Source organism: Armigeres subalbatus, chromosome 3 (assembly GCF_024139115.2).
Source record: "Armigeres subalbatus isolate Guangzhou_Male chromosome 3, GZ_Asu_2, whole genome shotgun sequence".
NCBI classification, from domain to species: Eukaryota; Metazoa; Arthropoda; class Insecta; order Diptera; family Culicidae; genus Armigeres; species Armigeres subalbatus.
In genome coordinates this window covers 355,142,175-355,165,907 of record NC_085141.1, presented here as the reverse complement: position 1 = coordinate 355,165,907, position 23,733 = coordinate 355,142,175, and the positions used below count along the sequence as shown (strand labels likewise).

At 40.2% G+C, this 23,733-nt stretch overlaps 1 protein-coding gene across 1 annotated transcript; it reads left to right on the top strand.

The window, feature by feature from the left end:
• Window positions 1-9,450: 9,450 nt before the first annotated feature.
• LOC134223265 (uncharacterized) lies at window positions 9,451-11,782 on the top strand. The gene is made up of 2 exons (XM_062702417.1): window positions 9,451-10,073; window positions 10,145-11,782. Exons 1-2 carry the CDS (start codon window positions 10,044-10,046, stop codon window positions 11,711-11,713), a joined length of 1,599 nt encoding a protein of 532 aa, XP_062558401.1. The 5' UTR covers window positions 9,451-10,043; the 3' UTR covers window positions 11,714-11,782.
• The last annotated feature ends 11,951 nt before the right edge of the window (window positions 11,783-23,733 follow it).

Genomic DNA, 23,733 nt, shown 5'->3' with positions numbered 1-23,733 from the left:
GTCAAAGCAGCAAAGGTGACAGTAAAAAGAGATACAATTTTTGTCGAATTGACCTTTCTTGTCAAAGTTTTTATTTGCTTAATCGATTCTTCCCAAGTAACCACTAGAAATACTATAGAATAAGAGATCGGTGAAGACGCCATCTTATTTCCAATCGAACCGTTAAAAGCGGTTCCAATTCGACTTGTTTACTTTTTGCTTCCATAAGAAGCAAGCAAAAAGTTCAAGTGCTGCCAGTATTATTTTCACGATTTCATGCATTTTCATACGTTGCCATTTCTACAGTTTTTCACTCCGCCGGTCTCTGATTATCCAGTTTTCCGCGAGCGGTAATGGCCGCCAGCCTGCCTGCGGGTTGGTCTCTGATTTGACGTTTCTGGAGGTCAACTGCACCCACCATTCGAGCATTTTGATCAATGTGTTATATAAGAAGGCTTGAATTCACTGAATCAGCACCTTTTTAAATACCACATTGGTCAGAATGCTCGGAGCGGTGGGTGCAGTTGACCTCCACAAACGTCAAATCAGAGACCAACCCGCAAGCAAGCCGGCAGCCATTACCGCTCGCGGAAAACTGGATAGGGTTGCTACACGCAAAAAAAAGTTGCGGTCGAAACTACCATTCCTAGAGTTAATTTAAGAATACGCACCGACGATTTCAGAACAAACCCGTTTGATTTTACCATGCGCGCAGTAAAAATCAACTGTGGTCCTGGTGGAATGTTGTTACATGAACTGAATCAGTGGTGAATTTGTCCGAATGCGTGGTTAATTTAACTGAAAATTTGTGGTTGTTTTAAAAACATGGCGTAGTCTACAAAATAGTAACCGTTACCATGGAATTTTTTTCTGTGTAGTAACTACCAAGCAATAATTAATGCTAGTTATCAATCACAGATCAGCATATTAAATGCTAATTGCATTAGATCAGTTTTACCGATATAAAGATGCATTTATTCATTTTATTTCAACATGTCAAAGTAATAAGGCATTTTTTCGGTCGTTAAATGGCTTTTTCCACTTTAAGTCATCTTTAATGGCTGTATCCAGCTTTCCACGCTCGGTAATGGCGGCTTGTCGCTGTGTAAAAATCAATCGATCACTGTACTGTTTGACACTAGCTGGAGGAAAGCTCACTGGCGTTCCTGGATGAGGGGAAGGGAAAAAAGGCCTTTTCGCCAGTAAGCTTTCCTCCAGCTAGTGTCAAACAGTACAGTGACCGATTGATTTTTACACAGCTACAAGCCGCCATTACAGAGCGTGGAAAACTGGATTATTTGCAAGCATATATAGCTCCATGGTTACTTGGGTTTGGCTTATTTAAGGTCAACTTTCCCAAAGAACCCATATTTTTTAAGGCCTCTAAGGGCCAATTTCTTCACCTCCGCTTAACTCTTAAGCGGTGCTCACCCATACGATTAAACCGGGTTTAAGCACTAAGTGTAGGTGAAGAAATCAGCCCTAAGTATTTTTAAAATTTAAAACAAACATCGAAGCGGAAGCCCAACTAAAAAGTGACCCAAGTATAAGGCATTTTATGAGACAGATCGAAACAGCTGTTTTTCTTGTGTTTATTTATCTACTTTAACAATTAGTGGGAGCCCGTTTGTTTGATAATTTCGCGATGAACATTCCGATGGGTCCCATCATCAATTCTACCTGTTTACTTTTCGGCTACCAGGGCTTTAGAATAAAGATTTTCATATTCTTCATATTCCTAAAACGTGTCGTTAGATTATTCATACCATTGCATTCTAAGCATGAAATGCTGAAGAAACACGAATGAAAAATAAAAAGTTACAAACATTATTTTGTGTTCGGACCTAACGGAATGTTCACGCAGAACAATACCAAAACAAAACATTACAAGTAAATAATCGGAACACCGTGCGTGTGCGTACACGCTCGCAGAAAGCCTAAAGAGCCCCGCACATAGGATACGTTTGCGTTGTGTTTGACACATTTCCCATGGGAAAACTGTCAAACGCAAAGCAAACGTATCATATGTGCGTGGCTCTTAATAGGCGCGTGTTTTACTTCATGACAATGATGTCATCAATGCTGAGCTGGGGTTCTTTAAAAAAGATCCACGGTTCATCAGCTCGATGTAAGGAATCAAATCTTCTGAATAGCTCGAGAGCGGAGCGCCCATCGCTATCAGCAATTACTCAATGCAGTATCCCTCCGCTTATCCGGACCTCACTAACCCGACGACTCGTTAGTCCGGATCTAGCTAATTCGTAATTTTCCGGATTAAAATCCATTTAAACACATTATGCTGTCAGCTTTCAAATTTATGCTGTGATTTTGTTTGTCGGATCAGCAAGGGTATTGTTGTGTATTGAGCATTGGTAACCCACGATATTAGTGCACTGTTATGCCTAGTAACCAAGCACTGCTTAATAGCAACCTAGTTTGTTTAATTGAAGTATTTAGTTAAATAAATTTTCATCAGTCCTTCTGAGCCCAACCAGGGGTGGCATTGTGCATCTCGATTCGAACGTAATTCTATCGAGTCGAACATGTTTGGCATTCAGGATTCGATTCGATCTCGAAAACGACTAATCGTTCGAGTATGCTCGAGGAGGTACAAGAATAACGAGATGTTTTGGCATTATGGAAACTCGATAGCACACTGAAAAACGACTCAAGTCGAATGAAAAACACTCGTCACCTTTATAGCTTTCGAATGTTGTTCGAGAGTTATTTTTTGCTGAAAGTTTTTAATTACATTTGTTATTATTTCTCTGCGGGAAGAGAATAAACGTTTTATAATTGTCTCTTGAGGAAAAGAATGTCATTAGTATACCTACTTTTATAGTTTCCAGACAATATGCAATCTCTAATTACCCCGGAATCTGCGTAAAAACGACTTCAAATAAAATCGGTTTTTTGAAGTTTTCACGTATTTTTTGACGATTTCGATAATTGGGTTGTTTAGGGGTATACATGTTTTTACATATTCTGAATCTGCATAAAAAACTGAGCCTAACCCCAATTTTTCAGAATTTTTGGAGTCCCGGAACTATTTTTAATTTGCATTTTAATTTTATATGGGACTAAAAATTTGTTCTTATGCTGCATGGGTCAACTGTCATTGTATGAATGTTAGTGTCATTCTATCGATTGAAATGGCTTATTGTTTGCTGTATAAAAATGTAAATAAAAGGTTTACAAACAAAATAAAATATGTTGGAGATCAGCAAAGCATGCTCTTTATGTTAAACTATAAAAAACCTCATATTTTTCTTAGCTAAACAACCCAATTCGCGTGAAAAATCTATGAAGAAAATCGGCGTAAAAACGGCGAAAAAATTCCAAAATCTACGTAAAAATAGATGAGTTAAATAAAAAAAAAACGCGCATGTGATAACTCAAGTACATTTAACTAAAATACATGGAAGGAAACATCAAAGTAATTTATTATCGAATCCTTCTCTAGCTTTAAATTATTTAGCTCAAAAATGGATCTGTGGCATACACTCGAATAAACATAAAACTTATAATTTGTGTCATAACTCATAAACAGTAACTCAATTTACAAAACATGTCGTATCGGCATAATGTTTTAATCGGTTGCAACTGCTCAATAAATAATATTGACTTGGCTTGTTTATAAATTAACTGCCAATTCATGCCCTGAAGGATGCCTTTCCAACAGGCAACATGCTACACGCAGATGAAATTACTCTTATTCTCTCTGTTTACTCACATTCGCCATGCGCCGAAGGTTGTCTCTCCAGCGGGCGGCATACTAAACACGGAGACAGCTATCTCTTATTCTCTCTGTTTACATTTCGTTTGACAGAACATACTCGATTGAACTAGTACAGCACCATTCGAAATCTTGTACTGCGACTGAATGAAGTCGAACGAAATGCATAATGCCGCAATTTTTTCGAAACGAATCCAAAAACTTATGAATCGAGTGATTCGATTCGAGATGCGCTATGTCACCCCAGTATACACGCGTCTTATTAACTCGCAAGAGGTTATGGGCCCAGAGCTGGTCAAAGCTTGAAGTAGTCAAATCAAGAATAGTTCGTTCAATTTCAAGAGGATGATTCCACGGGATAATTCCAATTCATATGGTGAAAGGCGTACTGGTACAAATGCGATACAATCAGGCAAAGGTGATGAACCGGCTGCGCAAGCAGTGTGCGGTCTTTAACTGTTAGTCGGACGCAATTTGGAAGTGCAGTAGCTTTACCGGCCATAGATAAATTGAAGGGAAGGCAGAACTATGCATCGTGGGCGTTTTCAATGAAAATGTTGCTCATACGAGAAGGTACGTGGCGTGCAGTAAAACCATCGGCGAATGTGGCGGTTGATCCGGACATGAGTGATCGGGCACTTGCAACTATATGTCTAAGCTTGGAGAAGCACAACTTTAGTTTAGTCAAGAATGCTGGTACCAGAAAGGAAGCATAGGATAAACTGCAGCAAGCGTTCCAGGACGTCTGCTGGACAAACTTACAACTGTCAAGTTGGAAGATTGTGAATCCGTTGAAGATTATGTTGACCAGATGGTTACGGCGGCAAATGATTTAGGAGAAATTGGTTTTCAAGTCAACGATCAGTGGCTGGCGTCTTTGCTCCTGAAAGGACTGCCTGAATACTATAATCCGATGGTGATGGGTCTTCAAGCTTCAGGAATTGCATTAACTGCTGATGTTGTGAAGACGAAGATTATCCAAGATGTCAAATGGCCGCTGAAGAGTTTCAGCAGCGAAGGCGCTCTCTATTCAAAGCAGAAGTCGAAGCGAAATAAAGGGACTGCAGAAAGAAAGAATGATGCTTGTTTCAATTGCAAGAAATCGGGGCATTTCGCTGTGAATTGTCCTCAGAAACAAGGAGCAAGTTCTTCGAAATCAAAGGGGAAAGCGTTGTGTGTTTCGCGAGCTGCAGGTATCGGGAAAGAAGAAGATTGGTATTTTGATTCTGGGGCGACCTCACACATGACACGGACCGAAGAAGGTTTCATCAAGCAAGCGGACTGGATACATTCGATCGTTACAGCAAGCAGTCAAAGTATCAAGTCGATAGCAAAAGGTATTGTAAAGATGGAGTTGGAAGAAAGATGTTTGGATGGTTCCTGATCTGATGACAAACCTGTTGTCTATAAGCAAGATTTGTGAAAATAACATGACTGTGCTTTTCAAGAAGGATGGTTGTGAAGTTCGCGATGAAGATAGTGATATAGTTGTTACCGGTATTCAAGAAAACGGAATGTATAAGTTGAACACAAGGAAGTCGAATAAAGCCCTGATGGTACACAACTCGCCGAATACATCGCACTATCAAGAACCACACAAGAAGCTTTCTGGTGGCAGCAGATGTTGGAGCAAATTAACCGAAGCTGTACTGTACCAATTCTATGTGATAATCAGCATTATTTTTAGCAAGAAATCAAGGTTACAACCCTCGTACAAAACATATTTCGATTCGATATCATTTTCTTCGCGAAGCATTGAATCGTGGCGATGTTACACTGGATTATGTTCCCACCGATCAACAACCAGCGGACGGCTTTACAAAACCACTTACAAGATACAAACATGAAGCATTTAAGAAACTTCTTGGAATCGTAGGTTAAGGAGGAATCACAGACAAACAGACATAACACTCGTCAAATTTCCATCGTTCACTGATTTACTGGTCAATTCAAATAATCATTAGTTGGCCAATCGATCACTCGTGGCGCGCGCATCGTTTTTGCTCGAGTTTGACATTTGCTCACTACCGCCATCTGGTTCGTGATTTGCCCAACTAACTGAAATCAACAGATGTCGTTAGTGTTTGAACGACGATTAATTTGATGAGTAAATGTTCAATGTGTTATGTCTGTTTGTCTGTGGAGGAATGTTGTGTATTGAGCATTAGTAACCCACGATATTAGTGCACTGTAAACATATGCCTAGTTATGCCTAGTAACCATCCCTGCTTAGTAGCAACCTAGTTTTGTTTAATTGAAGTAATTAGTTCTAGACCAACATTTGAAAAGGGCGTAACAGCCAAAATTTATTCCTTCTGATTCTTCGTCCACATGTATAGCTATATATGTAAACGAAGAATCAGAAGGAATAAATTTTGGCTGTTACGCCCTTTTCAAATGTTGGTCTAGAGTTAAATAAATTTTCATTAGTCCCTTTGAGCCCAACCAGTATACACGCGTCTTATTAACTCGCACGAGGTATACTGTAGTTTGAATGCTGCGAGACAAATCTGACTTGAGAGCTGTTTCCCGACCACTCAGTATACTGCAAACGCCAACAATGCGGCCCGATCGTCGTTTCACCATCAATGACCACCACTGATGTCACTACTCACGGCAATGTCACCCCGAATCTTCTGTACCTCCCGATGACCACTCTCTCATAATTTTCACTTGATGCTGCTACTGCAAACCGACATCTCGATGAGTTACCGCTAAACGGTAAGTCTGCCGGAGAGCTAGCCACGCCATCATCACACCAATGGAACCGCACTCCGCAAAATCTTGAACAAAATGACGCGCTTGCGAGACAGCAGCTTTCTTGTATCTAAAGAAGTAACAGTAACACCATTAGCCCCGTCCCTTTAGTAAACGATATGGGTGCACATTTTGATTATCCTTTTCCACATTGGGGCGGGGCTTATGACTTACCGCTTAATTTTCTTTGTGCATGAAAAGAGCCGACTACAAGCGACATCCGGCCACATCTGAAGATATCGACGAACAGCTCCATGCTATCTAAGAGGTTCCAAGCCCGTGTTCAACATGTGCCAACGGTTCGGCAGGCAAATCTCCGAAATAGGTCGTCACTTCGTCCGCTCGCACAATCTTGGATAGAACATCGTCAGTCCACGCGAAGCAGCCGTCAAAGAGCGGGCTTAAAACTTTCATTTGGCTCTCATCGACTTTTCGGAGAAGTTGGAGATCTCAGCTGGCGAATTGATGGCCTACATCAAATAATCATGAAGGCTTCGATCACATCCTGAATCTCGAGCTAAAACACATGAGTGCTCCGTTTTTCGAGCACCTTTGGACTGTTGAGTGCTCCCACTTCCCAAATATGAACACCGATGCTCCAAAACTATCCGCTTACATTATTCTGAACAATGCTCTTCGTCACAGCAGAAACTCGTCCGCCTCGCAAAATGCTCAATCCAATTCTCCCCGTCTTCAACTCTTTCATACTATTCGTAAACTCTCCAATTTCTCATCATACGACGGTTTGTTAGAGCTCAGATAAATCATATGAAGGTGTGCATACGAGATTGTTTATATGTATTTCTTTAGGACCCTACACGCTGATCTTTAATCAGTGTCTTCGTCTCAGCTACTTCCAATAGTCATGGAAGTTAGTCAAAGTCATCCCCGACCGGAAGCCTGGGAAGAATTCTTCCTCTCTAAGAAGTTATCGCTTCATCTGCCTTTTTTAGTGTTATCCAAGCTGTTTGAAAAGGCGACAAACAGCCGGTTACTTGAGCCTGTCGAACATCACAACGGACGATCTATCGTGCACCAGCTGACCCGAGTTGCCAACATCCTAAGACGGAACAAGTCTGTCTTCAAAACATCCGCCATGGCCTTTATCGATGTCGTGAGGTACAAACTACAACGCTACAATCTTTCGAGCTATGCTTGATGAAAATCATCAACAATTACCTGTCAGCAAAGATATTCCGGGTATCAGCGAGTTCCTATGTGCACGATAATCATTGTAGGCGTCCCTCAGGGCAGTATCCTCGGGCTTATGCTTTTCAACCTGTTCACCTCTGACATGCCTCCAAATGGCAGCATTCTGTCTCTGACACCTCTCTCGTCTACAAAGGTAGAGTGATCAGAACGTTAGTGACAAAACTACAACGAGGCCTGGATGCCCTGACAGAGTATCTCACCTCTGAGGTGAACCAGTCCAGGGCTGAAAACCTCAATGTCAATAATAAAGAAAAGAAAGTGTACCTCACCTGAGGATTGTAAAATCACAAAAGATATTTTAGTTTAGTTAGTAACTAAAATATCTTTTAAAATCACCCTCAATGGCACGACAGTAGAATGGGCCAGTGAGGTTGACTATCTTGGATTGACCCTCGACAACAAGCTTATTATCCGGCAACAGTTTGACAAGACGGTGACGAAGTATAATGCAACGTACACACCAGTCAAGCAGTTTGACGAACATTGACTCCGCCCCCAAGAAAACGCTTAGGTTGCTGCTTTGTTTGAACGTGTGTGAAGTTGTTCGAACAACCATTTGACAGTTGGCGGCTCGATTGGACAAAATTAAAACGGCTTGATTTTGGTTTGAGTTGTCGGGGGTGGAGAAAAGATATTTTAGTTACTAGATAAAGATTGTCGCTGTCGTCGCTGTCCGGAACATCTTTTGCTGGCGAGGATAGGGGAGCTAAATGTCAAAGAAGGAAAATCCATACGATTTGACAGGTATGTACCACACATGTTTCGGACAGCAGAACAAAGGGAATCGAAGCGACAATCTTTATCTAGTAACTAAAATATCTTTTGGGTGGAGTCAAGGTTCGCCGAACATGTTTGAGCATTTGTAGTGAAGTTGCACAAACCCCCATATATTTTTTGATGGTTGGTGCTCAAGTTGGCACTTCGGTCGTTCGTGTGTGATATTGTTGGTCGAATAAATTGATTGTTCGTGTCGCTGTTGGTAAAACTTGATGGATGTTTGGATAAACGAGAGGTGGAGTCAATGTTGGTCAAACTGCTTGACCGTGTGTACGTTCCATAACGTTTTGCTCAAACTACTGACCAACCGTCGGTCGTCATTGTTTGAAAAATAATCTTGCTGTCTAAAGCAAATCATCATCCCTGTGATCAGTGGCGTAGCCACGGGGGTGATTTTGGACATACCCCCCCCCCAGAGACAAAATTTTTAGAAGAAATGTTCAGAAAACCCCCCCCCCCTCCGACCAATTTTATGGCTACGCCTCTGCCTGTGATCGAATACGTCATGCCGATCTGAGAGAGCTGCGCTAAAACGTATTATCTGAAATTTCAACGAGTTCAGAACAAAGGCCCTCTAATGTATGTACCTACTCCTGCATACAAATTTTCACATTTTAGATTATTTTAGAGTTATTTATTTGTTTGTTGGTTACTGGTTAGTTCTTAGGAGCTGCTAGAGTTAAGAAAAATTAGGCAATGATCATACTAAGATTTTTCCTATATATTTTTTTCAAATTTTTGGTCGAATACACTCAAATTTGTCACTAGGGAAAGGAATAATTGTTAATTCGACTTTCGCTGCTACTAGAGACCGACAAACCGTCGGTCTCTCTGCGATTATCTAAGGATATGATATTGTGTTAGTAAAAAGCGATATATTATCTAGGTTCACTTGCCATCTATGAAAAAAAAAAGAATACATACATAACTAAGAATTAGAATTACTAAATTGGTTTCTAACGGAATGGATTTATGACATTCTACATTTAGAATCCTACTTGCTGTCAATGAGAATTTGTTTTGCAAAGCTATATTATCAACGAAATTATCTCATATGAAATAGGAAAAAGTGCAAAGATCTCCTGCTTTTGAAACAAATTTGAACAACGATTGAAGCGCGACGTTACAAATTCACTTGAATGAAATGAAAATTGAACCTGTTCAACTTTTAACAATTCAATTGAGTTGTCAAAGCATATAGCATTGTCATAATAATAATCATGCTTATGTGTAATTAATATTCATGCTTACAGTCGTAACCGCCAATTTAATGGGAAAATTTGCGCCAAAAGAATTCATAGCCAGAGATTCCTATTGCGCATGACCTGGAACGAAACCTGTCATGTTTTCTCTCTACCACGGTCCTACCCAGCAATTCATCGATGTTGTTTGTTTATTTCCATCCAACAGGAACAAGTCAATTGGCATCAATCTGTTACATTACTAATAAATTTATATCCATCTAGCTTAACTAGTTCTTTAAAAGATGTAGAACAACCCCACGGGGTAGTTCGTGGTTTCAATACCGACTTATAAGAAACAAGCGTGTCTACGTAACATGTTCATCCAGATTTCCTAGGCCATGTCCAGCTTTGAGTTCCTCCCCTTTGAGGTGAGTCAGCTTGAGTAAATTGTTTTCTTTCTGACCAACACTGGTGATTTGGCGATTCCACATTTTTGCAGATTTGTTGTATGATCTTTGACTATCTAAGCGTATCGGACCTGAAAAATGCTTCCCTTACCTGTCGAAGGTGGTGTCACATCATCTTCTCCGACTATTACATTCGGCGATTCATGCTCCGGATCAACCTGCACAGGTCCGACCGGACCCGGATGGTTAAGGCTGTGGGATCTCCAGTATTGTCGGAAAGATCTCGGGTCAGCGTTCCTAGTTCATTCCCTTGTTCGCTGTATCAACGCTGCCGGACAGGAAAGGCAAAATCGAAATGTGAACTTCGCCATATGTCGATGGTACTGCGGCGGTCCTGTCGTCACTACAACAACATTACTTTTGTGTGCGACAATAGGAGTGAGTTCACCGACAACGTGTTCAACGTCATCCTAAACTTACTCAGACCTAGCGGTCTGGAGCGTGTTGAAATTTTAAAAATCATTCTCTCTTCAAATTTGAACGTCCTCGTTACTATATTGAACAGTGCAATCAGAAATATGACACGATTACGAAGTTTTCATTTGATTTATGATCCTCAGCGAAGGTTGCAATGCGGAGATCAGGTTCGACCCTGTGTAGTGATAGAAAGCCAAACCATTACGCACATAGAGCTGAAATCGGTCATTCCGGAGCAGATGCGTCTACCGAAATTAAACTCACTAGACGTTAGTCTACAACCGGGCATCGCCGGCATAATCGAAAGTGTAGCGCACAATCTGACAACACTACAGCTTCAACTTGATTGCACTTCGGCAAACTGCGGGGAAGAGGAAATCTACGCCCTAACACTGGATCAATTGAAAACCCTTAAACTCAGTCGCGGCATAATGAACGAATTCAGCTTCCCAATCCCTGTAAGTTCGAATCGTCCAGGCTTAAAGCTACGTTTCTTCCGGCATCTGGACAAACTAGAGAAACTCATTCTGGAGGAAAAATACACAGCGGAGAACATATTTTTGGCAATCTGTGAAACTTCGCGCAATCTAGTAGAGCTCAAAATAGATCACCTTAAGGTTGTAAACTGCACCGTTCTTGATAAGCTATCACTTTTACAGAACCTTAAAATTCTTTCACTTCCAAATATCTATTCTTCTCACGAAATCTCCTTCCACTACGTCTATCTACCAAAGCTGGAGACCCTGCACCTGGAAGTTTTCAAAGACTCATCCTACTCGTTCAGCAAGTTTGTGAATTTGAAACGCCTTACGGTGGGGTCATACTCGTCGCAAGCACCGGAGGTGATCGACATCATTTCGATGCACATTCAGCGGCTGCACGAGTTGCGGTTGTACTTTCTGGACTACGCCGGAGTACCATCGCGGACGTTCCGCAAATTGACCTACTTGGGTCAGCTGCGAAAGCTGGAGCTGATCAAGGGCCATCTGCGGCGGGATGTGTTCGGCCGGTGTCCACCGGGTTTGAGTGCCCTGGAGACGATCGTGTTTAACTTCTGTCAGTTGGACACGGAACACTTTGACGGAATGCGGGAGAAGTTTCCGAAGCTGAAGGACGTACGCTTCGTGGACTGTTTAGTGCGGGGACAGTTGCCGTACTCGGAGGTAAGGCTGAGCTATCGCTGAGGGGAGCGGTAAAAGGTGTGACTTTTATGGGATGGGAAAAATTTTAAATAATTTATCGTTAATAAAGATATTGTTAATGCAAGTTGTTCATTGATTTTATTTTCTAGTTTTCCAATAATGTCTTTCTGGTCCGTTGTCTTTTATTTTTGCCTCCTTTTTTCCCGCCGTTTGTTCCTTTTGCTGGTTCACTGTATTCCTTCGAGGGTACGCATCCTTTCGATGACCTTCTGCTCGACACAGAAAGCATTTGCAGGGCTGGTAACGATGAATGCCGTTCAAAATAGTGACTTTGATGACCAACGATGACGAAAAAGTGACCTAATAGTGACTTTCAGTTGCAGAAATAGTGACTTTTGAGTGAAGTTTTAAACCAGGTATTAAGCTAAAAGTTGCATAAGTATTTATATGGTGTAATTCGTAGATTGAAAACTAGTAATGCTCATGTTTTATTTTTGTAATCCTTATTTAAAATGCTATCAGAAATCAAGAGAAGACAAAAATAAATAACAAAAGCATGAGGATTACATTTACTGACTACGCTCATTTTCACCTTAACTAGGGAGAGGATGGAACTTAGCAAGAGGCCATTGAGTTACCGACACCTTCATAAGTACATATACATATTGTTGGAGCTGGATATTGAAAATGCTATTCGTAGGAACAGCCAGAGGCCAACAATGTGACCATGGTGAATCATTTTTAGTAACAAGAAAGTATCTTCCCGACGCCACGGGAACAGGTTGTGGGCTACAAGTTTGCTACACAAAATAATGTTTATAATTTTGTTGTTTAATATGGACTCAAAATTTTCTGTAAAACTGTTAAAGAGGGGTATGAAATGATCCAATTGATTCCTAGACAGAGAATTATTTGGACTCACACATAGCTCATAAATCATTTGTAGGACCATTTACACCGATAAAAACATTAAAAAAAAACAACAAAAAACATTCGGGTAATTATGAGGATTTTCAAAATATTCTCTAACAAATCCGAGGAGACCAATAGGACATAATTTAAATTAATTATTTGTAACGGCCTTATTTGAAAAACTTATGAAGAAATTTTTAAAATACGATTTTTCCTGTGAAACGTCGGTTTGATAACAGATTTAAATTGAGTTTATAAGATTCTGAACTCGACCATGAAGCTCATATATTATTATTAGAAATCCAGGAATTCTAGTAAGCTAAAATCTTTAAATGGGAGACTAGTATTAAAGTTAATAAGAAATAAGAGACTCGAGTTATTTTTTTTTCTAAATTTAATTTTGTTGTTTGTGTTTTTTTTTTAAATTCCGACCAATTAATTCATCTCCACAAGTTTTTTTTTAGGTATCTATTTTTTTTCAATAAACAGCATCTTTTTTATATTTATAAAAATGTGTTGCTGATGAAGAATATTAAAAAATGTGACATTCAGAACATGATACAGAATTGAATGAGCGTGGTAGAGGAACAAATACGATTTTTAACCACTTTTATAAGCATCACGAGTTAAGGTGGTAAAGAAATTGGCCTTTGGTACTGTAAACATGAACTAACTAAAATGAACACACTCGTTAGAAAAAATGAGCAGCGTCGTGTCAATTTCTGATGTTTTATTTGTAAAGAAACCAGCAATAAGCAAGTTTTTTCTTAAACGACCTACTCTGCCGTTGGACGCATAAATGTCACATGTTACATTTTAACATTTTTGAGGTTTTGATGTCTAACGTCATAATTTGTATTTTCTAAATATTTTGTCAAAACAGAGGTTTTATTATAGAAAACTCGTAAAAAATCTGAAGTCAATTTGTCACATTCGAACAAATGGACGCATACTTGTCACACCGGGATAAATGGACGCATATTTGTCACACTAAAAAAAAGAGATATAACAATCACTCAAAAAGACACATAACACTGTTTGATGTGTCCTGGAGACCGTCCACAGTGGCGTAGCCAGAAAATTGGTTTTGGGGGGGGGTTGTTTTCTGAAGATTTTTTTCCCCAAAAAAAATTTTCTTTTAAAAGTGTGGCCTCTTGGGGGGGGGGGGTATGTCCAAAAAACGCCCCCCCCCCCGTGGCTACGCCACTGACCGTTCATAAAATATACCATGCTTTCAGGGTCATCTACAATCCACGTGGATAGTTTAGAAGGGTGGCTGGTAAGCATGCAAGGTCATGCAAGTATAACGTGAACGGCCTCTTGGGAAAAGATGATATGAAACTGTGACATAATTAAAATCTTCAAGGCCTGTAAAAAAGTGATAAAAAGGGTTCCTGTTGTGACATGTCATGGCGATAAAATTTATTCAAAGTATGAAACGAGTACAAAGATTAATCAGAAGCTTCTTGCTTCATCACAAGATCAATGAAAAACGATTTTTCCTCTTCGGTAACTCTGTTCACAAATTACGTAACGCTTTTGGGGGGAAAGGGGAGGTCCAACTTCCGTTATACTTTGTTACACTAAAAGGTGGGGGAGGGGGTGGGTACTACCAAATGTTACGCATAACGCGAATACAAATTTATTTGAATTACTATGTCTGAAACTTGATTATGCATATGTACAACATGTGATAGATTTAGTTCGGAAAAGGTATTGAGGGTAACCGCCCTTCGGTGGGGTTTGATCCCACGACCCCAGTTCGCATGACAGGTGCTTTCCCTACTAAGCTACGAAGGACCTCCGTCGTCCACCGCAGCTTAGCGGGTACTGATGAAACCAAATTCCCAGCACCAGGTACCAGCCGATCTCTCGCAATACATTTTCAGAACTAACTCTCTCAAATGTATTTTTGTACACATCATGTCAACCAAGTAGGATGAGTATTTAGTATTGTCCGGCTCCTACACACTTGCTTCATCAGCAACGGCGCTCAATGAAGTAGGGTTGTGTGAGGTTGTGCCAGTTTGGTCGTCAGATCCCAACACGACCACACAAGCGAAGAGAGATCGCCACTCGAGATCAGTACATTCAAAGTTAATTGCCTATATGCCGGGTATTAAGCCACCCGGAGTGGAAATTAATTACTATGTCTGAAACTTGATTATGCATATGTACAACATGTGATAGATTTAGTGCGGAAAAGGTATTGGAGGGTAACCGCCCCTTCGGTGGGGTTTGATCCCACGACCCCAGTTCGCATGACAGGTGCTTTCCCTACTAAGCTACGAAGGACCTCCGTCGTCCACCGCAGCTTAGCGGGTACTGATGAAACCAAATTCCCAGCACCAGGTACCAGCCGATCTCTCGCAATACATTTTCAGAACTAACTCTCTCAAATGTATTTTTGTACACATCATGTCAACCAAGAACTAAATCTATCACATGTTGTACATATGCATAATCAAGTTTCAGACATAGTAATTAATTTCCACTCCGGGTGGCTTAATACCCGGCATATAGGCAATTAACTTTGAATGTACTGATCTCGAGTGGCGATCTCTCTTCGCTTGTGTGGTCGTGTTGGGATCTGACGACCAAACTGGCACAACCTCACACAACCCTACTTCATTGAGCGCCGTTGCTGATGAAGCAAGTGTGTAGGAGCCGGACAATACTAAATACTCATCCTACTTGGTTGACATGATGTGTACAAAAATACATTTGAGAGAGTTAGTTCTGAAAATGTATTGCGAGAGATCGGCTGGTACCTGGTGCTGGGAATTTGGTTTCATCAGTACCCGCTAAGCTGCGGTGGACGACGGAGGTCCTTCGTAGCTTAGTAGGGAAAGCACCTGTCATGCGAACTGGGGTCGTGGGATCAAACCCCACCGAAGGGGCGGTTACCCTCCAATACCTTTTCCGCACTAAATCTATCACATGTTGTACATATGCATAATCAAGTTTCAGACATAGTAATTAATTTCCACTCCGGGTGGCTTAATACCCGGCATATAGGCAATTAACTTTGAATGTACTTTATTTGAATGTTTTTGTTGAATCACTGATTGGAGTATGACTGACATTTGTATTTTTTTAATTTTGAAAGACTGTCAGTTATTTTTTCGAAAAATGGTTGCTAAATTTCAAGGCATTTTTGTGTCACGTATTTTATGATTTGATCTAACAAACCAAGCTAAAGTTAATAGAGGCAAGAAGGTTTTCATTCTAAGCAATTGCATTTTAGCTCAGCCAGGTCAATTTAAAAATTATATGTTTATCGTTATCGTATATTAGTCATTATCGTAATCAAGCACATAGCGGGACTGATATGCGTTAAAATACCAAGCGAATATAATATTTCTTGGCAGAACAGTTCCGCCAAACTATTTAAATGGCCATGGTTGCAAATTCTATTTTCGTTTCAATTAGCTGCATTCTGGATATCCTTGGTTTTTCATCCCGTCCCTATTCTAACAGTGTTCAAAAACTACTAAGACCCACATGCTTCAGAGAAGGAAAAAAATCTGCCTTTAAAATTTTCAGAGTTACGCGTTATATGGGGGAGGGAGGGGGTACCAAAAATGTTATTTTTTGTTACGAGGGGGAGGGAGGGGGTCAAAAACTCTGATTCTTGCGTTACGTAATTTGTGAACAGACCCACAACAGGTTGAACCACTTTCATTAGAGAAGTTTTCTTTTCTTCTTCAATTCCTTGAGGAGCATTTTGCCAACGTACATTTGTATCAAAAGAGGATGAATTCTTTACAACTAACTTAAATTGCTTCTTGGAAAACAACTTGCTGTATTTAAGATCTTTACTGTATTGTTTGTGTATCCAAGTTCATAACGGCCTTTTTCAAACACCACTTTTTGCATGGAAGCCACACACGGGCGTGGCTTGCAGTGGTTTATCGTATACTCCAAAACGGTGAGCATTGAAGAAGTCAGTTGCTTACATATTAAGTACGTTAACATTGTTCTTTGCATTGCCAATCACAGACTTGAACTGACGACATGTTCATGGCGCATTTTGGAATCAAACGCCGCATGGAAAGAGTCATCGGCCATTAACGTATCCGATTGAAAGTTCTCCAACAGTATGCGCTCGACCTGAATTTCATTACTGTTTATCAGTAGGGTAATGCGATGGAATAAATTCCAGTTCTTATTTTGCGAACAACAATTATCCAACCAAAAGATAATTGTCTTCAGGTCAGCGAACTTCGTAATAATTTTGAAAAAAACAGCTAAGGATTTCGTTGGCTGTACGACCCTTAACTGACTCGGACCGAATGCACGCAGACAATGGGAATGCTCGTATGTAGGGGGCAACAGGCGCAAAGCTCTCATTAAAGACCAGCAGCTTTTACGTTAATTTTCTTGAACCAATCCAACCGTATGACCTAGAATATAATATATAAATAATTGAGAACTTTTTGCAAATCCACAGAAAAAACTGTTTCATCTGGTAGAACTTTGTCACCATCATCTCGATAAGACAGTCGTGATTCCTTTGGACGTTGAGGATGTTGTGTATGTCCTTGTCCCGGGCAAGAAAACTACGCCACTGCTGCTAAGAACCGGTTGGTCAACCTCTGGGACCGGTAATGGAACGTTTTCCGGCTCCGCAAACAAAACACGATCACCTGTGTCATTTTTTAAATCGAACCCGAGGAAGTCCTCTTCCGATTCCGCACCATTGGATTGTTTGTATTGGATATTCCATTTCCGGTTGCACTTCTACCGACAGCGAAAAATCACACCAAAGAAATACAATCGTCGCTGGCGAAATGTAAAAACAAATTAACAACAACTATCTCCCAGTTCACGGTGTGACAAATATGCGTACATTTTTCGCCTGGCCAGTGAATTTCGCGGCATAAGTGTCACATTCGGGTTTTGATTGAAAAACGTGGGAAAAATAGTTGTTTTTGGCAATGTTTGAGTCCGGCCCAACGAATATGAATATTCTTCTATAGTTTATTGGGTTAAAGTCAATAAAAAAGCAAAATTTTGCGATAACAGGATGAATGCATTTTGAAACTTCAAATGCGTTTTTCTCATTTTTCTCGTTTGTAACATGTGACATTGATGCGTCCGACGGCGCATGGTTGGTGCTCAAGTTGGCGCTTCGGTCGTTCGTGTGTGATATTGTTGGTCGAATAAATTTATTGTTCGTTTCGTTGTTGATGAAACTTGATGGATGTTTGAATAAACGAGAGGTGGAGTCAATGTTGGTCAAACTGCTTGACCGTGTGTACGTTCCATAATGCTTGCTACACTTGAAGAGTAAATCGATATCTTCAAGAACATTGTAAAACCATAATTATTACTTGGAAAGGACGAGCCCCTTAAAAAAAGTGGCCTCTGAGCATGTTGAAAGCGCCTCAGCGCCTTGAAATAAGGTCTTCAAGCCTCTTGAAAGAATAATTCCGAAAATCTTAACAGAAAGCTTCCGAGCTTTTGATAGTAGGCTTTCCAGCTTCCTGAAAGAAGGCTTCCGAGGCGCTTAAAAGAGGCTTTCGAGCTTCTTGAAACATGGCTTCTTCTTGACAGGAGCTCTCCGAGCATCTTGAAAGATAGCTTTCGAACCTTTTAAAAAATGGCTTCCAAGCCTTTTAAAAGGAGGCTTCCGAATCTCTTGAAAGTAGGCCTTCGAGCTTTCAACAGGCCTCTTGAATGGAGGCTTCCGAACCTCTAGAAAGGAGGCTTCCGAGCCTCTTAAAAGGAGGCTTCCGAACCCTTGAAAGGAGGCTTCCGAGCCTATTGAGAGGAGGCTTCCGAGCCTCTTGAAAGAAGGCTTCCGAGCCTCTTGGAAGGAGGCTTTCGAGCCTCTTGAAAGCAGGCTTCCGAGCTTCTTGAAAGGAGACTTCCGAGCCTCTTGGAAGCAGGCTTCCGAAGCTCTCGAAATGAGGCTGACGAACCTCTTGAAAGGAGGCTGACGAGTATCTTAAAAGAAGGCTGGCGGCCTCTAAGCCTCTTAAAAGGGGAGCTTCCAAACCTCTTGCAACGAAGCTACTGAGCTTTTCAGAAAAGGCCTTCATGACTCTCAAATACAGGCTTTCGCCTTTAGATTCTTGGTTTGAGTTCAGAAATATATTCTTTACATATTATTCAACATGTTGTCTCGGTGGTAGATTGCATTGAAGATTTTTAAAATTTGTTTATTCGACGTTTTGTTCTTTTAATCTTTTGTTCCACAACCCTTCATACACTGTGCTTAGGATAAGCAGGATTCAATAGTCTTCGAATTACTGATCACCGAACATATTATGAACAATACAAAGTCTTAAGGTCTCCAGTAGCCTTGCGAACAAAGGCGTAGGATTGCCAATCGGAGATGGCGAGTTTGATTCTCGGTCCGGTCTATGATGTTTTCGGGTTGGAAACATTCTCGACACCTTAGGCATAGTGTATCCATTATACTTGCCACACAAGATACATACTCATGCAATGGTGGCCGTTGAAAAGCTTTCAATTAATAACTGAGGAAATGCTAATAGAATACTAAATTGAAAAGCAGGCCAAATTCCAGTTGGAATGTAGAGCCATTGAAGATGAAGAAGAAGAACAAAGTCTTAAAATCAAAAATTATCAGAACTTTAACAAAAAGTTTTTATTGAAATTTTTATACATCCAGCATTTGGCATTTTTGTAAAAGGGACCCCCTAGGGCCCACAAAGGTACTCCCAGGGGTACATGTACCCAAGGTTGAGAACCGCTGTTCTATAGGATATCTATATACTAGAGTCAACACTTTGCATTTTAACAAATTCTATACCTGCAAAAGAAGATTATAGATGAATAGAAAGTTATCGAAGCAGGCTTGTCATTGATCACCGTTCATTGTCATAGTCCACGGCATACAAAAAACAAGGCAGGATCATAGCGTTTGTAAACATTCAGTTTGAATGTAAACATGTGACGTCACTGCTATCTTCGCACAAGATGGACCGAGACGATGCTCTACAGTCACAGCATGCTTACTTTTGTACTCCAACATGTGGCGATAAAATATGCGTCACATAACGTGTCATTTTTTTCACGAGCCTACCTTGTTTTTTGTATACCGTGGTCATAGTCAAACAATAAAGACCAACGTTTCACTTGCAGGATCATTCAATCGCAATAGGCTCGTTTAATTACAAATCCGCGTTGTCAGGACGGAAACATTATTTGTTTGTCTCTAGTTTACTTACGTCCCAGCCCATGTGCGGTAAGACTCTTCATTGAATGAGCCCGTCTCGTTACCATGGATGGCGAGAACGATGTTTTTCAGGGAATGACCCTCTCTGGATATATAAAGGACGGTCGCGAAGCTCAATGCAGTGAAAAGGTAACCTACGGCATGTAGGCAAAGTTACCTGTGATTTATTTGTCATATCATAGCTTTATAGTGCACAACCTTCACGGATCTAAATTGGTACAAATGCTAGCGTTTAAGCCAGCAGATCTTGAGGTTCTGAGTTCGATTCTCCAGTGTATTTTTAATCAACATTTTTTGTTGTAATTATTTTAATTTTTAATTGATCCTTATCTTGGTATATATTAGTTCTAGTTTATATTGATTAGTTTCTTGACGAATTGAACTAGTGCGAACTCTAGCAAAAGTGTTTACATAGGTTATAAATAGATTGATAAAAGGTGGAGAACATATTGGTCGTGACCATCAAACTAACAACGGTCAGAGCCACTGAAGGTCAAGGAATGGTTTCTTGGTCGCGATGTTATGGCTTTTGGGTATGAGATATGGTTGCTAACGTTGCGTTTGGTGACGACGATCAATAGGAGAAAAAACTGAGCATACCAATGACTGTCATGACCAATGCCAAGCCTGTATCGAAGTAATCTTACGATTTTCACAACACACTAGGAGCTTATTTGGTGCATAATTCTCAAATTTTATAAAGGATTCACATTTGATTTGGTTGATAATAATTGTAGAAACACGTAGCAACAAATGATTTTTATTTGAAATATTTTTAGAATAGCGATGCAAAATAGTGACTTTAGTGACTGTTTTCCGAAAAATAGCGACTTTAGAGACTTTTTATTGACAGGACTCAAAACAGTGACCAAGTCACAAAAAAAGTGACTAGCTACCAGCTCTACATTTGTTCCGCAAATCCTGGTAGAACACCATTCTCTTTCATTTCGACACTTCAAGTGAATGAGGAATTTCCTTGTTCACATTGATATACACTCCCGGGGGCTCGATTTTGAGAAAAATCCACATATTTTTACAACATAAATTTGATAAAAATGTGTATCTTAATGTAATATTTTCCTAAACCACAGGATCTACTTCTCCATACTCTGTAACCTGCTGTTTTGAACGTTATCCGGTAATTCTTGTGGAAAATCAAACACTCTGATATATTGTCTATCCGGAACAAAGTTAGAACGCTTTTTATACCGAAGTTGGATTCTTCTGCAGATACAGGCAACTTCCCCAACTTCGGAAGTAGTGCGCTGGATTCGCTTAAAGATGTGCTAAACAACGCATCAATTAGTTTGACAGATAAAACTTCAGAAGAAAGTTCGGTTCGGAAGTCTCGACTTCCGAATTCTCCGAATGTACACTGCACTGGTATCGGAACGTACTGTCTGCGAGTGGCGTTTCGCAGACGGATCAAATCTTTGGTGAGTGCAGTCTTCCCACGAACATGTGTGAAGTTCAACTCAAGTACATTTTCATCAACTCGTGTTGAACACTGAACGTGAATTATTGCCGTACTCGAGTACAACGCGATACCCAGTACCTGCCTAAGCAAACTTGTACTTAAGTACAAAACACATGTACAAACTTGCTTTCAGGTCCGAGCGGTCCGTGAGTCGATCGAGTAAGAGACGAAGAGAAAGGACAAAATGGAATTCGGAAACTGTACACGCTGATATGAAGATGCGCAGTGATGGGTGGATCTGAAAGGTTTTTTATTCGATTATTTTTCTAATGGAGCAAAACTTTTTCATGGCGTTAATGACCAATTGACATGGGTTTTCAACATTACGTAAGAATAATTAAGAGAACAGAAGATGTTGATAAATTTGACCTCGATTCACATCCCACTATACAACTTTTTTTGAGCGTGTGCATTCCACAGAGAAGGAATAGAAAGCGCATAATTATAAATACTATGTATACTCATAGATCAGCGGAACAATTTCTCGATTCTCCGTTAAAGTTTTCGCAATAAAACTAAATTGTCTATTGTCTATCGGAAGAGAGCATTTCTCGTTGCCGTATGGTGCCGCTCACAAATTACGTAACAAAAAATCGGGCGTATGCAGGCCCTCCTTTGTAGCACATTGTGTATGGATAATTTAAATCTTTTGTCTGAGTCATAACGCTTGACGCTAAGCCCTTCCACCCTCTATAGCGTCACGTAATTCATGAACACCCCTCATGGATGCACCGCATTATATTGTCAAAAACCGGCATCGTGTTAGAAACTACCATACATTACATATTAGGCACGTAATAACGCTCTATTACTCAATAAAGAGTATAGGTTGATATCAAAGATCACACACCTCATTTCCTTTTAAAATTATATGAAACTAGTCGAACTTGCCCGATCTTGCTCGGGATGTTTCTTATTTACATAACTGTCAATCATTTAATTGATTGCAGCGCCGTACTCTAGATCGGTTTCAGTTCAAGTTTGATGGTTTTCTTCGGAACTTTTGAAACCGTTGCATTTTGACAATTTTTTATCTTCCCCCTCTAATTAATCAACTCTTATTATATACAAACACAGATGATCCCAAAACGAATCTATTAGTGAGAAAATTTTGCCAATCGGTCCATTCGTTCGTGAGTTTTATTGCCTCAAAGGAAATGAAAACTCATTTTAAATATAGAAGAAGAAAGATGACTATATTCGTAATCTGCACATGCCATAACCAAGAAAGTGCAACAAAATAGGACAACATGATGACCGATTTTTGACGGTGTTTTCGGTCAAGAATTTATTGGTTGTCAAAATGTTGACAAAAAATAGCCATCTGTTTTGCTTTTAAGATATACAAATAATCAGGGACAGAAAAAGTCAGTTCAACTACACTCAAACAGCTGACATCCAACACACAATCAAGTTGCTAGTCCTTCCCGAATTTGAATGTGCGAATGAATAGGACGGCATGTGCACGAACAGCAGCAAGCGTCGACCCTCGGTATCAGCGTTGTTTTGTGCGGTGTCAAAATGAATCTTCAGCTTGGCACATTGATATTCAATTTGAAATCTCAAAATATGAATATCATTTCATACTGCGGTGCATGGATTCAACAATTTGAAGTCAGATTCCTAAAATATATGCATCTGTTTAGTATATAAAGTAAAATAATCATCATTTATCGGTGCAAATCAACCGCAATTCAAAATATTCATTTCAGCCCCGGTAGATATTCGTTTTTTACGCTCGATTATCAATCGGCTATTGAGGATCGGGTGGTAAATTTGGTATGGAAGTTTGACAGCATGCTGCGAGATGTTCGTTCCTGCATTGCCGAGCGTCTGATCAAAACAAACACGAATCAATGACGAAGCTGCCTACTGAACATCGATGCAACTGATAGTAAAACGAAGATTTCCGTCCTTGCAAATAATCGCAGTTTGATAAGTTCGCAACAAATACCGTATTTAGGGAGAGGGGGCATTTTCAAGGCATGAATTTACCCAAAGTGAAGAGGGCAACACTTGATAGATATAAACTTAATTTTTGCATAAACACTTCACTGAGCGTTCTACAGTAGCAATCCTCATGAAAATATTGAGAACCCAAATATTCTTGTATCCGCACATCTATGATTTTGTTCACTGTCTACATTTGTTTTGTTCGAGAAGCTTCTGGAATTCTATTCAACAGCCACTTTTACAGCCAGATTTTACAAGTGTGCTGTACAGATGTACAGTACATATGTACAAAATGAAACTCGAACGCAAGTTCGGGTACAAGTATACTTTTCGTGCGTATGCGTACAAACACGAAGCAAGGGTACAGATGGAGTATACGAACAGCTGTACTTAGCGTGTTTGATGTTCGTTTGGGAAGACTGGGTGAGTGTATCAATGGCTAGGGTGTTGTTTACCTGACGGGCCTTTGGTAGATGCTGTTCACGGGATAGGGAGAGTGCCTCCTGAATG

What these genes read in the sequence shown, in the direction of transcription:
- LOC134223265 (XM_062702417.1), top strand. Translation starts at nt 10,044, where the DNA reads ATGTCCAGCTTTGAGTTCCTCCCCTTTGAG. An exon ending in TTGAGTTCCTCCCCTTTGAG is followed by an intron (nt 10,074 to 10,144) that starts GTGAGTCAGCTT and finishes ACATTTTTGCAG; the next exon opens with ATTTGTTGTATGATCTTTGA.